At 44.1% G+C, this 14572-nt stretch overlaps 1 protein-coding gene across 1 annotated transcript in view; it reads left to right on the top strand.

Moving 5' to 3' along the window:
- The first annotated feature begins 12729 nt into the window (after nucleotides 1–12729).
- Nucleotides 12730–14572, top strand: part of ITGA4 (integrin subunit alpha 4) — a 40147-nt gene continuing 38304 nt past the window's right edge. The window contains exons 1-2 of the mRNA XM_055811534.1: nucleotides 12730–13662; nucleotides 13768–13889. Coding sequence (XP_055667509.1) covers nucleotides 13478–13662; nucleotides 13768–13889 — 307 coding nt within the window. The 5' untranslated portion in view covers nucleotides 12730–13477. The remainder of the gene's footprint in view (nucleotides 13663–13767; nucleotides 13890–14572) is intronic.

The raw sequence follows: 14572 nt of genomic DNA, 5'->3' as shown, positions 1-14572 counted from the left end.
CAATTTCAAAACACCAGGCCCCCTGGAAATACACAAAACTAGAGCTATTTGATTTCACAGGCTTCATAAACTGCATCTAAAGACATTTTCAAGATCTAAACCGTGAAAGATGACCAAGCAGCCAATACAATGTTCAAAAAGCTTCTGAAAAAGGAGATTACAAGTCTCTAGGGTTTGGGTTTGGATTTTTAATTTCAAAGAAGCAGACATTACTGGTCTTGAAAACTAGAAGCAAATAAAAGACTGGATCTAGACAAGAAGAAAGATGGAAAAGCAATGCAGACATCTCTGCACATGATCCAGTTGGGTTCAGAAGGCTGTAGCTGTATTCATGCAGAGATGCACCCAACTCATAAGCTTTCCAATATATAAAAATGTGGTTGATTGTCAGATTTGCTTATGTAAGCTTTATTTACTATTTCAGATAACCTATAACTTTGCAAATGACTAAGTGGCAAAATGATCAAGATGATGTGGAACAGATAAAATTACAACAAGCAAATTCATCCTTTAAATTATTTTTGCAAAACCTGATGAGTGCCTTTTTAACTCTGTATTTTCATACATTTTATGTTAAAGACCTTTATTCCTGACTTTGAATGTTTTGCTGTCAACATGTGAATCATTGGTCCACAAGGAAGGATATTTAGTGACTTCTTCCTCATAGTAATTGCTATACATTTATAGCAGAAACAAAGTTTGTTCAGAAAGAGATGTACAATATTACACTTCATTCTACTTAATAAGAAGAAAAAAATTAACTTCGTTATAGAAAACAGAAGGTTGATGATACTGATACAATATAGTAAAGACATTATAACACACTATTATTTCAAAATAGAAAGATCTTGGGAAAACCCATTTAAATATATAATCTATTTTTCATACATTGTACCATGTATTTATGTAATCATATTCTAACTAAATATGCCAGAATTTGGGTGGGAGTGGAGGTGGAACGGTGGCAATTAGAAGATCAATTTTCATTAGCCAGAAACCCTGCACACAAAAAAAAAATCATACTGCAAAGCACATTGATCTGATTCTATCTAATGATTATGCTTCAGTCTTCAAACAGTCCCAGACAAATACACAGATAGGCAAAATTCTGGCCTAGTTGAAAACAATGGAAAAACTCCATCAGGTATTTAAAGAGCTATAACTTAAAGCTGAGTCTAATCTTAAATAATTAATAGCATGGACAAATCTCTGCTTTGTTAAGTTAAATGCCCAAGAGCTTTTATCACTACTGAAGGTTACAGAAATGTAGCCCATTGCTGAAGATTTTCAACATTTAGCTCTAGATCTGAATTTGTTTTGCTGAGAAACATGTAATTTTGTCTTAGCTACACAAAATACATATTCAACATCTTATTTTTACCCATCTGTGATGACACTTAAATTCTGTTTTACTTTTCTCTGAACAGCCTTCTGCAATCTCAGTAAGCAGAATTTTTTTTTTTAGATAAGCAATGCTGATTTCTTAAAACAGACATTATGTTTTATTATCCCACAGGCATGTCTATGATGCAAACTGCATGCTCATTTATGGTCAGTTTGTGTACATGAAATAATCTTGACTGTGAGAATAAAGAGAAAACTGTGGTTCAGATATGTCGCAAGAAAGAAGACGGCTCAGTTATTTTTGTTGTCTTCTTATGTGGTAGGTTAATACCCATATCACTTTTTATATAAAATTTTAAGTGCTATCACATATGGCTTATAATGATGCTTAAATATAGGTGTGGATTTTCTATTAGTACATATCTTTACTTTCTCTAAAATTATGACAGACCATAAAAAGATAACTGTACTCTGCCTAAAATAAGAAAATCCTACGTTCTTAAAATTATGATGCATTTTCATATCTCTAATCATTATGCAATAAATACTATGCTGTAGATTCTTCACTAACCTTACCTAAAACTGATACAAATTCACATATTTAGGACAAGCTCCTCAGCCCTTTTTAAACTCTTCAACCCTCTGTACAGCCCAGGAAGGAGTCTCATGGGAAAGACATGGTAGGGAAGGGTTGTCAGAGGCAAGATCACAAGGTATATATAATTTGTAGAGGTTGCATATAGTTTGTAATAGCTGTTAATTGCAGGGAGATACTTGTGTAGCAAAGAGCTGGGTCCTTGGATTATATGTCACATGAAAAATTCCACATCACTTTGAAGTCTAGAGAAATAAAATGTGTGGTTTCTTACCGTCTAGTTATAAAGATCTAGCTTGACTCTTCTGAAGGTAGTAGACCTTGATTAAGCCTTCTTTCATCATGGCTCTCATGATAAGCTGCACCAAAAAAAAAAAAAAAAAAAAAAAAAAAAGGCAAGTTTTAGGAAAGGGAGTTAAATAGGGAACATTTTCATTATATTATATAAATCCTTTCACTTGTACCTTGAATATTGCCCTGAATACTGATTATGCTTTGCATTTTACAGCCCTAGTCCCTTTACATTGAAAGCAGTACTGTGGAATTGAAAAGGACTGAAACTTTGTGGTGGGTTGACCTTGTCAGGGTGCCGGACAGCCATCCAGCTGCTTTCTCACTCCCCCTCCTCAACCAGGACAAGGGGAGAAAGTACAATGAAGAAGCTTGTGGGTGAAGATAAAGACAGGGAGATCACTTACAAGTTGCTGTTGTCAGGAAAAAAATTGACTTGGGGAAAAATAATTTCATGCCAGTCAAAATTGATTTGGAGAGTGAGAAACAAAGACAAATTAAAACACCATCCTCCCCACCACCAGAACATTTTCGCTGGCTCAACTTCACTCCTGAATTCCCAGGTCCTCTACATCCCCCAACCACGACCAACAAGTGCAAGGAGGATGGGGAATGCAGGGTTACTGTGAGTACGTAACAGTCCCTCTCTGCCTCTCCTTGCTTCTCACTTTTTTTCCCTGGCCACTGTCGGTCCTCTCCATGGGCTGCACTCCTCCTCCATGGGCCACAGTTCTTGACAGGAGTACCTGCTCCAGTGTGGGCTCTCCAGGGCCACAGCTCCTGTCAGGAGAACCAGCTCCAGCACGGGTGCAGTTTCTGTCAGAAACACTTGCTACAGTGTGGGTCCTCCATGGCCACAGTTCCTGTCAGGAGAACTAGCTCCCAGATGAGCTCTCCATGGGCTGCAGTTCTTGTCAGAAGAACCAGCTTCAGTGTGGGCTGGCCAGGGCCAAAGTTCCTCTCAGGAAAACTGCTACAGTGTGGGCTCTCTAAGGCCACAGCTCCTGCCAGGAGACACAGCTCCAGTGCAGGTGCAGTTACTGTCAGAAATGCTACACTGTGGGCTCTCCACAGGCCACCATTCCTGTCAGAACCAGCTACAACATGGGTGCAGTTCCTGTCTGGAGAACATGCTCCAGCATGAGATACCCATGGGCCACAGTTCCAGTCAGGAAAAATCTGCTAGAGTGTGGGCTCTCCAGGCCACAATTCCTGTCAGGAAAATATGCTACAGTTTGGGCTTTCCATGGGCTGCAGTTTCTGCCAGGAGAACCAGCTTCAGTTTGGGCTCCTCTGGGCCACAGTTCCTGACAGGAAAACATGCCCCAGCATGGGCTCCCCACAGTCTGTTCCTTCAGGGCATATCCATTGGTGCCAGGCTGGGGTCCTCCATTAGCCACAGACGGATATCTGTAACAGCGTTCTCCTCCCCAGGGACTGCAGGAGAACCCAGGCTCTGCCACCTGGGGTACCTCCTCCCCCTCCTCCTTCCCTGACCCTGGTGCTTGCAGGGCTGTTCCTCACTCGTTTCCCCCTCACACTTTGCTGCCCGTGCAGCATTTTGCCCTTAGCTAGGCGTCTTCAGAGGCACCACCACTATCCCTGACCGGCCCCGTCTGCAGGGAGCCCGCTCTGGAACCGGCTGGAACCGGCTGTGCGCGGGCTGGGGCAGCCCCGGCCCCCTCACAGAGAGGCCGCCCTGCCGCCCCCTGCAGCCTGCGTCCCGCCACAGGCACCCAATCCGCCGGGTCAGTAAGCACTCGTCCTCCGGGACATGAGTGATTTTCTGAATCATTTGTGATACTGGAGCTACTAAATAATCAGTTTCACTGTTCGTTCTGCTCCTATATAAACGTTTATACATTTGGCATAAAATAATCGACACGTATTTACAGTTCTTCCCCCGCAAAGATTAGCCTGCTACGTTGGAGGCCAACACAGCTATGTGGGAGAGAGACACGTGCCCTTGCCTTGCCTTTTCAAAGTACTCTCTCATTAAAAGGAAAAAATGTGGTAGATCTTACTCCTTCCTTAGGAAATCACTGATGTCTTCAAATTACATATAATACTGCTTTTATAAGAAAGCTCTTTTGCTGAAGCTTTCGTTTATTAAAATACCTTGCTTATTGCGCTGCTGTAACAACATGGGAGCAATGTATTTTAGCAACAAAGAGCTGAATATCCACGTTCTGTGGCACAGGCTGGCAATGCAGTCAGGGTATTTTTCCTCAGTACACACAGTACTGTGGGGCACCTGCTCCGATACGATAAGCACTCGCTGAAAAAGGAGAATAACTTTTTCAGACCTGATCCCTATGTATATAGGGTGTGTAAATTTTTGGAATAAGTTAATGAAAGAGTATAAGAATATGCTATGAATGCTCCAGGTCCATTTTGCTACAGAAAACGTACCCATGGGAATAGGAGATTAAAACACGTATGTTTTAATACATACATAGCTGATACATGCATATTGGGTATTGAGTCTCTAGAGTTTGCAAGTGCGCAAAAGGCTACGTACATTTCAAATACATCCAGCTACAATTATAACATTTCAGAAAGAAATGGAGAATTAGGACATGCCAAAATTAAAACCTAAAAAAGAAAATATTAAAGCTACTACATGTAGTACACTAAAACAGAGCCAAGACAACTCAGAGAAATTTCTTTAAGCAGGGCAGCATCTCATTGTTTCATTTCATTACAAGTTTTATAGCAACAACTTGTAATGTTGTTTATAGAGCCTATTATGTAAATCACTATTGTAGTGGGTTTGCATGGCAAGGCTTTGGTAGCAGGGGAGGGGGGGGGTGTGTGCTACAGGGGGAGCTTCTGTGAGAAGATGCCAGAAGCTTCCCCCATGTCCAATGGAGCCAATGCCAGCTGGCTCCAAAATGGACCCACCGCTGGCCAAGGACAAGCCCATCAGTGACATTGGTAGCACCTCTGGGATAGGGCATTAAGAAGGTGGGAAAAAAGAAGAAAAAAAAGATCTGCACCAGCAGGAGAGAGTAGTGAGACTATGTGAGAGCAACAGCTCTGCAGACACGAAGGTCAGTGCAGAAGGAGGGGCAGGAGGGGCTCCAGGTGCCGGAGCAGAGGCTCCCCTGCAGCCCGTGGTGAAGACCATGGTGAGGCAGGCTGTGCCCCTGCAGCCCGTGGAGGTCCACGGTGGAGCAAGATAACCACCTGCACGTGCTTACATGGAGGACCCCACACCAGAGCAGGTGGATGCTCGAAGGAGGCTGTGACCCCATGGGAAGCCCACACTGGAGCAGGCTGCTGGCGGGACCTGTGGAGAGATGAGCCCACAATGGAGCAGGTTTGCTGGCAGGACTTGTGACCCTGTGGGGGACCCACGCTGGAGCAGCCTGAAGGGCTGCACCTTGTGGAAGGGACCCAAGCTGCAGCAGTTCATGAACTTAGCCCGTGGGAAGGACACACATCAGAGAAGTTTGTGGAGAACTCTCCCATGGAAGGGACCCCCTGCTGGAGCAGGGGAAGGGTGTGAGGTGAAAGGAGCAGCAGAAACAATGTGTGATGAACAGACCACAATCCCCATTCCCTGTCCCCCTGTGCCTCTTGGGGAGAGGAGGTAGAGAAGCTGGAAATTAAGCTCGAGAAGAAGGGAGAGGTGGGGGGAAGGTGGGTTTTTTTCTGATTTGAATGGTAATAAATTAATTTCCCCATGTTGACTCTGTTTTGCTCATGATAGTAATTGCTGAGTGATCTCACCGTCCTTAACTCACAAGCCTTTCATTATATTTTCTCTCCTCTGTCCAGTTGAGGAGGGGCATGATGGAGCAACTTTGGTGGGCACCTGGCATCCAGCCAGGGTCAAACTGTGACAACTATACAGAAAAAAAAAACCCCAGATAAATAGACACAGCCTACTTCAGCAAAAAAATACATGAACTTGGACAACTAAGTTTACCTGTAAGTGGATAAAGTTTTAGTAATATACTCTCTCCATACTTTTTTTTCTCCCTAGTATCAATACTCCTGCATTTTCCTTTAATATGAGACTGTAACTTTAAAACAACCTCTATTGCAGATTATATGACAATGATACTCAGATTGCTCTTGTTCCTGCAAGCCAACAAAAATTCTTTACATTTAAAATGTGAGGGTCTAAACTTTTATTGGATCTGATTACTATGGAAGCATAGATACAGAGCTAGCGAACAACTACTTATGAAGGTAATGGCAATACTAAGGACATTTTAAGTTAACATTTTAACAACTAGAGCTCTGATAACTTTCCATACATTTTTTCCTCTAATTTTTAAAGAGAGTAATAATTCCATGAAGACACATTATGGAGAATTAATGGTTTTTGTAATCATATTAAGAGCATCCATGGAAGGTCTGCTAGAACAAAATTAATTTACGTACATAACATACGTAAAAAGCTACAACAATCCCTTTTTCTTGTCTCCTCTGAAAAAATCTGGAAGTTTCACATTGGATATGGCTATACAAAGTCACTGAATTTTCAGTGCCTTCTACCATAATTCTTTTTTGTAATAATTTTATCCTGGATTTAGCTGTGGCTTTTCTTTGCCACTCCATTGACATCTCAGGGTTGACTCCTGCTTAGAGATGCCTGCTTCCATCCTCACACAGATTTGGAGCTTGTGAAGTAATCATTTTTGTGCATATCTAGGATTCCATGCTAGCATCAAAGAAATGACCAATGGATAAGAAATATTTCTAATATACTCTCTCAGGAAGTAGAATCAGACATAATGATTCACATCCTTCATAAAGGTGGCCTGGAGTCCATATTCAGATGTATGATCTCATTGTGATGTTGTCTGATGAAGCACAGTATCACATCCTGGAAAATGTAAGTTATAGTATCCTGAAGACAAGATTGAAATTGGACTGGCATTTCCTCCAGATGTTTCCTTTCAACAGTTCTCTTCCAACAACTGGATTGGTTTGGTTTGGGTTTTTTGGTTGGTTTGGTTTTGGTTTGTTGGTTTTTTTTTAAATAAGGAGGTCTTATGAATTTGTTTCCTATCTGAAACAGCCATTGTCACTGCTGAAAGAACATGCTCTGCACACAACCAAAACCTTCATAATTTGGAGTCTGTTTTCATAGCACTCACTTTTCCTATGGAGCCAACGGCTTTCAGCCTCAGCATCATTTGACCCACAGATTCTATAACTATTAATTGTCCAACTTTCACCATGCATATATTTTGTCACAAATTATTAAAAAAAAATAATTAAAGAGTAAGAGCAAAGAACAGCCCCACTCCCCTCACAATATTCAATCATTCAAGCACCCTTGAATGCACAGCTTTGGAAAAGAACAACTATTAAAGCAGTCTTGTGTAACATGATAGTCTCATTGTACTGACATATGCACATACTCAAAGGCTGATAAAAATGGAAACTATCGTATGTCCAAGTGATTTCGGTCTAGTGATGATAAGTGCTGTATAAATTCATACCTGAATACAGAACTGATGTTTCTTGTCAGCAAAACTAATACATATTTGGGTCTACCTTGAGCAAATAATCAAAGCTTGTGCTTTTAGCTCGTCCTCTGGTTTATCTTCCCTAGCAGAAGCAACAGACCAATTTTTAACTTAAAGTTGCTTTGCAGCTAAGAAATGAATCTAGGCAAAGTTCTTACAGATTCTGTTCCATTCTCATCACACCCAATCTCTTTAGCAGACATGTGGAACCTATGGAAGAATAGGAATATGAAAAAAGTAAAAGCTTGCAATATCAAGAGATGGTAATGATTTTTTCTGTGAAGAGATAAATGTGTTGAAATGAAAATTAATTGCAGGAAAGGGTCAATTTAAAGAAATAATTCATTTGAAAAAAACTAAAACTAAATAATTCTTTATGTTGAAATTCTCTGAACACACGTACTTGCTTTTCATGTCAAAATAACTGTATTAAAAGTAAAATATTTGTTTTAAAAAGTGAAAATAATGAAACATACTACAACTGTGCTGATCCAGACTTTTGCAATGGAAGACACAGAGATGGCACATGAAAACGCTCTTTGTTTGAATTTGAGATGGGAAAGTTTCAAAAGCTCAGCAATACCTTTGGAATGGGAAAAGAAGTTTCTGCCCAGCTCCACTCAAAACTAATTTATGGTTGGATATGATCTTGCAACTCAAAAATCTTAGACAAAGTTCTAAGAAAGAAAAAGGATACACATTGCATTAATTACATATAGACATATAATGATTAATTTCCAGTCTACCTGTCTATAAATCAGAATGCAGTCATTAGTTAAGCTTTTGTTAACTATAATGAACTATTGTTTGCTTCCTATAGTCATGGTCTGTATGACACCATTATAAGCTTAAATATTGGAAAGCTCTTTTGGAAAGCCTGTCTTCACCAACACAAGTGTTCAAGGGAAGAAAAAACTTCTTTAAAGTGTTTGCTAAAAAGGCATCACGTGAGCATGAAGACATTATTTGTCAATTAAATGAAAAGCTCCTTTCTCTTTAACTGATTCTAAATGAAATTCATATCTCTAAGGAGAACATAAGCAAAATGATAAAAATTAAGACCCTTACTAATATAAGCTGCTTTCTGGTGCCTCAGACATCTGTGCTTAATTATACTTGTCAGTGGACAATATATCCTCTTCGTGCAAGCTCACATATATCTTACAGCAGAGGGAAGATGAAGTTTATTGAAGAGAATCTTAGGGGTAAATGTAATAGTATATTTGCCTTCTATAATTTCTCAGATGAGAGTGTATGATTAATAGACTTTTTGGCACTGTGCCATTGTTGGGAGGCAGGGCGGGGGGAACTTTCAGAAAACCAAGACATAGTTCTGGTCTGAACAAAATCCTAGATTTTCCATATATCAGTGAATTACAAAAGTTTAGAAAATTTCAATTTGAAATACCAACATTTAAGTACGTAGACAATTTCAAAATGAAACTTTCGACTCTTTCTAATTAGGAACAGGAAATAAAACCCTGATGGTCTGTATTTCTAATTGAGAGTAGATTTGGAGACACTGTTCCATAAGTAGTGGTAGGCTTACATGACACAAAGGAGACCAAGGACAGACACAGCTGAAAGCAGGAATATGCATGAAGATTTTTAGAAATCATGTGCTTTCCCTTGTATCTGAAACACCGTGAAAGCACTTGTGATCAGTTACCCAACATCAGCCCACACACAGGACTTAATTTAATACAAATGCCTTCCAAGTTAAGGAATCAAAAAGGGAGTAGTACAGGTTACACAGAACAAAGCTAAAGACAGACGTTCAGAATGAATGTTTTCTTTCCAGTGATTTTCTTCCCTTCCTTCTCACCAGCACGGGATGTATTACATAGAGTCGCTGAAGACCCACACCATTGCTTTTCCCAAATTGAACAGATATGGGGAATGCAAGTTGTTGGGTTTCTTTCACAGCAACTTCCTTTCATAAACCTTCCAAATGCAAAAACTAACACATGAAAATCTCAGCAGGAGTTACTACCTCATAATTGCATTTGAAATATTAAATCTTGAAGGACCATATATGATCCTATATAGAACTGTATGGTCACCTTATTCAAATGATGTTGTATGTTGACATTTATGGCACCAGTAAATCCCGTTTAATATAGCTCTTTTTAAGCTAGACCCCTCAGAACCCGGGCAGATGAGTATTTGGACCAAGATCCCTGAACTCCAGCAGGAGATCAATGCTGAGGAAATTGATTTCTTCTTCCATTTTAAGGTAGATGTGTAGGCTTTAATTTTGCAGACACTTGCCCCTTCTAGAAAGTTACAGCTGTTACCTGAGAAAGCTCCTAAAGCTGCAGCAGCAGCTTAAACCACCCTGCTAATACAACCAATACAACTAGCCAGCCATGCAAATGCACTGCAAATGTGGTCTTGGTTTGGGGAATTTTCTGGGTTATTTTTAACCCAGATCACTTCTATGATCTGGTTCACTGCTCAGACACAGAACAGTATCAGTGTGACAGAGGCAGCAGTATGATTCAAGAATGAGCAGCAAGAGATGAGGACAGTCAGATGAAGTGCATGCATCTGCTATAAAAAACGCTTGCCAAACTGTGGACTAAGATACTTTCTCACTTAACAAACCATCCCAATAGGTCCTCTGAAATTGCCTTAGATGGTGAACCAATGTCAAGCAGAGAAGTAAGTCACTGTGATATTTTGCTTCTAGTGTTATTTTACTCACAGAGGACTGTGGGAGATGCGCTGTCCGGATTGCAGAGTGGCAAGATGTTTTGGGAAGGATTTCTTTTTATTACATCAGGATAAATTTTTATATATATAAAGTTATAATTTCTTTGTAGATACAGGTACTTGGCTTCCAATGTTGGTTCCACCTTTTCTGCAAGTTCTCCTGATCCCTAATAAAACTCAGGTTCTCTCTATTATAGCATGTTGTCGGTTTTGCATTAATTTTGCTCTGTGCTTGGTCCTGCACCTGATCAGTACTAAAACCTTCAAATATTTCTCAAAATATGGATTTCTCACACTCCAATAGATTTGTAGTCTGCTGATTTCATTGATGTCTGGTGAATCACAATCACATCTACTCTAGCACAGTCTAGGAGACAATTGACACGTTTCGTCCTGACAGGTGAGTTACAATACAGTCCACATCTGCATCACATAAGCAGCTATTTATGTGCCAATAATTGAATCCCGCAGCTTTACAATCTGTCTTTTCCTGTCAGCTAGGATCCCTGCCACCAGCTCAATGCCCTTGTTAGCAGTCCAGGAGCCACTAGAGCAGAGATTCTACAAAGTCCTTGTAACTTTCAGCAGTATTGTCCTTCCCCAGACTCTCCCACCAATACTCGCCTCAAGAGACTGTAATTTGTCTCTGCATACCATAAGCAGCTTGCCCACATTTACCCCTTGCCTATGTGACACTCATTGATAAGTACACCACCAAGTATGAGGAACAAGTCATCTAATCAAGGGTGAGGGTGGGGTTCTCACAAATGCTTAGAAATACAGCTGCCAAGAGATTTCTCAGTGGCCATCACATGGTTCCTGCATCAGCTATTTGCAAAATTATATGCTTAAGACTGGTCTTGAGAGAGAGCAGAAAGAACAGGGTTGTTTAGAACATAAAATTGCAAGGGAAAAGGAGTCTGGGATACTGTTCCCTTCTCCATCATTGAAGGGATAGAGCTTTGTGTCCATTTTTGTGAATAAGAAATGAACCCAGGAATTGTAATGATCTTTTGGAGAAAAGTCTGAAAGTCCCCCAAAACTGGCTAAGTGGTCAGGGTGGCGGTGAAACAGCGTTATGGTTTCCCACCAACTAAACCACCACTTAGCATTTCAGTTTTGAATCATGCTTGTTTTGCTGCTTTCAGAATGATGGTGAAAACTTCCTGACTGGTAGAAATGCAGATTCACAGCTGCTGTTGATTGTTTGTAACTCCTTTGATGTCAGTAGTTGGAAGCAAGATGAATCGCAGCTGAGGAGCTGTTTAACTCCTTTACACGAAACAGTCACTGCTCCACATCAGTGTGCTCCAGGGAAGCCCTCTGGTTCTAGAGATGAGGGCTCAAAAAAAGATACGCTGCTAACTGACAAACTGTCAGATCTTGCAATGTGCTGATCTTATTCCAGGGCCTACACATCTGCGTGCAGTTAGGATGGCAAGATGTGTCGCTCCTGCATTGCCTCAGTATCCTGTACTTGTAGTTGCTCAGCCTTTTCCAGAAGCGTTAAACCTCTGGGGTTTATTTTTTTATTATTATTTATTTATTTATTTTTAGTGTTTACACTTCCAGAAGTGTAAAAACAACTGAATGGAAATGAAAGGGGGTTTTATTTCAAGAAGATTAAAATGCCATATTCTCAGTTTCCATTAGGGGATAGTACTCTATCTAATCTCACAGTTATTTCTAATATGTATAATATTTGATAGTTGAAATGATACTGGATTTGTCTTCCAGATCTTTAGTCCAAACTAATGTTTGTAACTAAACTTTTCATTATGAAGAAGTGCCTATGTTCTTGTTCCTCTGGCTCAAAATACCGTTATACATAGGTTATCTGTATTCATGGATTATCATAGCAGCAGGGAAGCCCTGGTATTCAAGGGACTTTAGCAGGCAAGGTCTGCAGGTAGAATTAAGAGCCTTTATTTTAGTATGCATGCAATTAAGTACAAGCTAAATCAAGAGTCGGTGACTGACTTCTGAAAACACACACAGTAAAGCTCCTCACGAAGATAAAGGGAGACTTTCGAGGCCTGCTAAATACCAGATCCCTTGCACGATGCTCAGGTTTTGCTTTGCTCCTATGCTGTCTGGAGAACATAACTTTGTCAGCATCTGAAGAACTCAAAAGGAACATGAAAAAGTTACTCTTAAATGAGTAAAAGGTGATGTGGGGTTGTTCTGATTTCCCCCCATGCAGAAGGAAGGTCCCCAGCAGTGAGCAGTTTTGCACAGCGTGGGTAGGCTGGGCTCAGGACTGTCTTCTGCTGCCAGGGCGCTGCTTTCAGGGCGCAAATACTCCCCCACCGGGGGGGTGAGGAAGACCCCTCAGTGCAACGACGGCAGGAAGGCTTACAGCACAGGGGTTATTGGGGGTTTTTTCCCACATCTGAAAGGAGAACGCAAGTCTCGCCACACAGTTTCCCTCCCAGGAGACGGGTCCGCGCTTGGCGGGAGCTGCCCGGCCGCTGCTCAGGGGAGCCGGGAACCGAGCGAACCGGGCCCGGTGCGGTGGGAAGGCCGGCGGGCAGTTTTAGGGAAAGCCTGCTGGCTCTCCTGCCCCCGCCGCCGCCAAAGCGCCCGCCACGCCTCCGGGCAGGTGTACCGCGCCGAGGTGAGGTGAGGGGGGCCGGCTCCCTCGCCGTCCCCGCGGGCGGTGGGATGGCTGCATCCCGCAAAGCCGTACCCTGCCCGGGGATACGGGGTCCCGCGGGCCGTGCCCCCTTCTGCAGCAGCCCCGTGGGCGCGGACTGGGCGGGGAGAAACCCGACCCCCTGCGCCGGGGAAGGGAGAGGGGCTGCTGCTGCGCGGGAGGAGGCGGCGCGGGCGTGCGACTCCCCCATCCGGAGGGGACACCCCCACCCGGGCTGCGGGGAGGCCGCCCGGCCCGGCCCGCCGGTAGCAGAAGGCAGCGCAGGGCGCGGGGTGCGCCGTCCCGGGGCAGGGCAGGGCTGGGGCAAGGGCGCGGCGCGGAGCCGGGTAGCGGAGCGAGGCAGGAAGCCGGCGCCGGGCGCCCGTCTGCCTGTGGCCGGCCGGAGCCATGCGGAGCTGCGGGAGAGCGAGGGGGGCTGCGGGCTGGGCCGCCCCGTGGCTCCTGCTGTGGCAGTGCCTGCCGACGGCGCGGCCCTACAACCTGGACACTCAGCACCCGCTGCTCTTCCGGGGGGGCAACGGGACCCTCTTCGGGTACTCGGTTCTTCTGCACCGCCACGGCGAGGAGAGCTGGTGAGTCCGCGGCCGGGCCGCCCCCGGGGGGACACGTTTCCCCTTCCGCGCCTTCTCCCGGCGCCGACGGCCGCGGCCCCTCACGCTGCCGTCTCTGCCCCGCAGGCTCGTGGCGGGCGCGCCCCGGGCCAGCTGGCCCGCCAACAGCTCGGTGGTCAGCCCCGGGGCCATTTTCCGGTGCCGGATCGGGAGGAACCCCCGCGGGCGGTGCGAGCAGCTCCAGCTGGGTGAGTCGGCGGCGGGGCGCGGGCGGGCACCCCCGGCGCTGGGCCGCGGAGGGGTCGGGGGGCGGCGGGACAGGACGGGACGGACGGTGCGGGGAGGGCCGCGCGCCCCGCGCCGCCTCTGCCGCCGCCTTCAAGCAGACGGGCTGGGGGCGGCTGCTCCTGGGCTTTTCCTTGTTACACTGGCGTCCATCTCTCACTGAAGGGCGAGATCAGCGCTGTTGCCGCAGAGCAGCAACGGCGGCACCTTTTTTTTTTTCGGTAGGCAGAAACCAAATGCCCGAAAACCTAATTTAGAGAAGTTGTGCGTGCCGGCAGCCGCTCCCGCAGTTTGCTTTCGCACCTTTTCAGCACCGAGTTAAGAAGCCTCGGGAGAGCTGCGGCCTGTGTCGTGCTTCTCAGCAGAAAGCTAGTTAGTTGGGCATTCAGAGCAGAGGGCAGATGCAATTAGCTCAGGGATGGGGGGGTGTGGGTGGGTTGGAGGTACGTGCCTAAATAGTCTTTCCTGCAAAGCCTTCTTTGTAGAAGCCACCCGAAAGTAACTCCGAACCAGTCCTCTTGTGCATGGGGTCACCCTGCTTCCACATTTGTTGAAAAATTGAGTTTCAGGGAACAAAGCTATCTTTGACTGAATCATTTTTTCCAGCTCCTGCATTTAACCTAACTCCTCTCTGCCTCCCCAGTCC

Source organism: Falco peregrinus, chromosome 8 (assembly GCF_023634155.1).
Source record: "Falco peregrinus isolate bFalPer1 chromosome 8, bFalPer1.pri, whole genome shotgun sequence".
NCBI lineage: Eukaryota > Metazoa > Chordata > Aves > Falconiformes > Falconidae > Falco > Falco peregrinus.
This window is presented reverse-complemented; position numbering and strand designations above follow the sequence as displayed.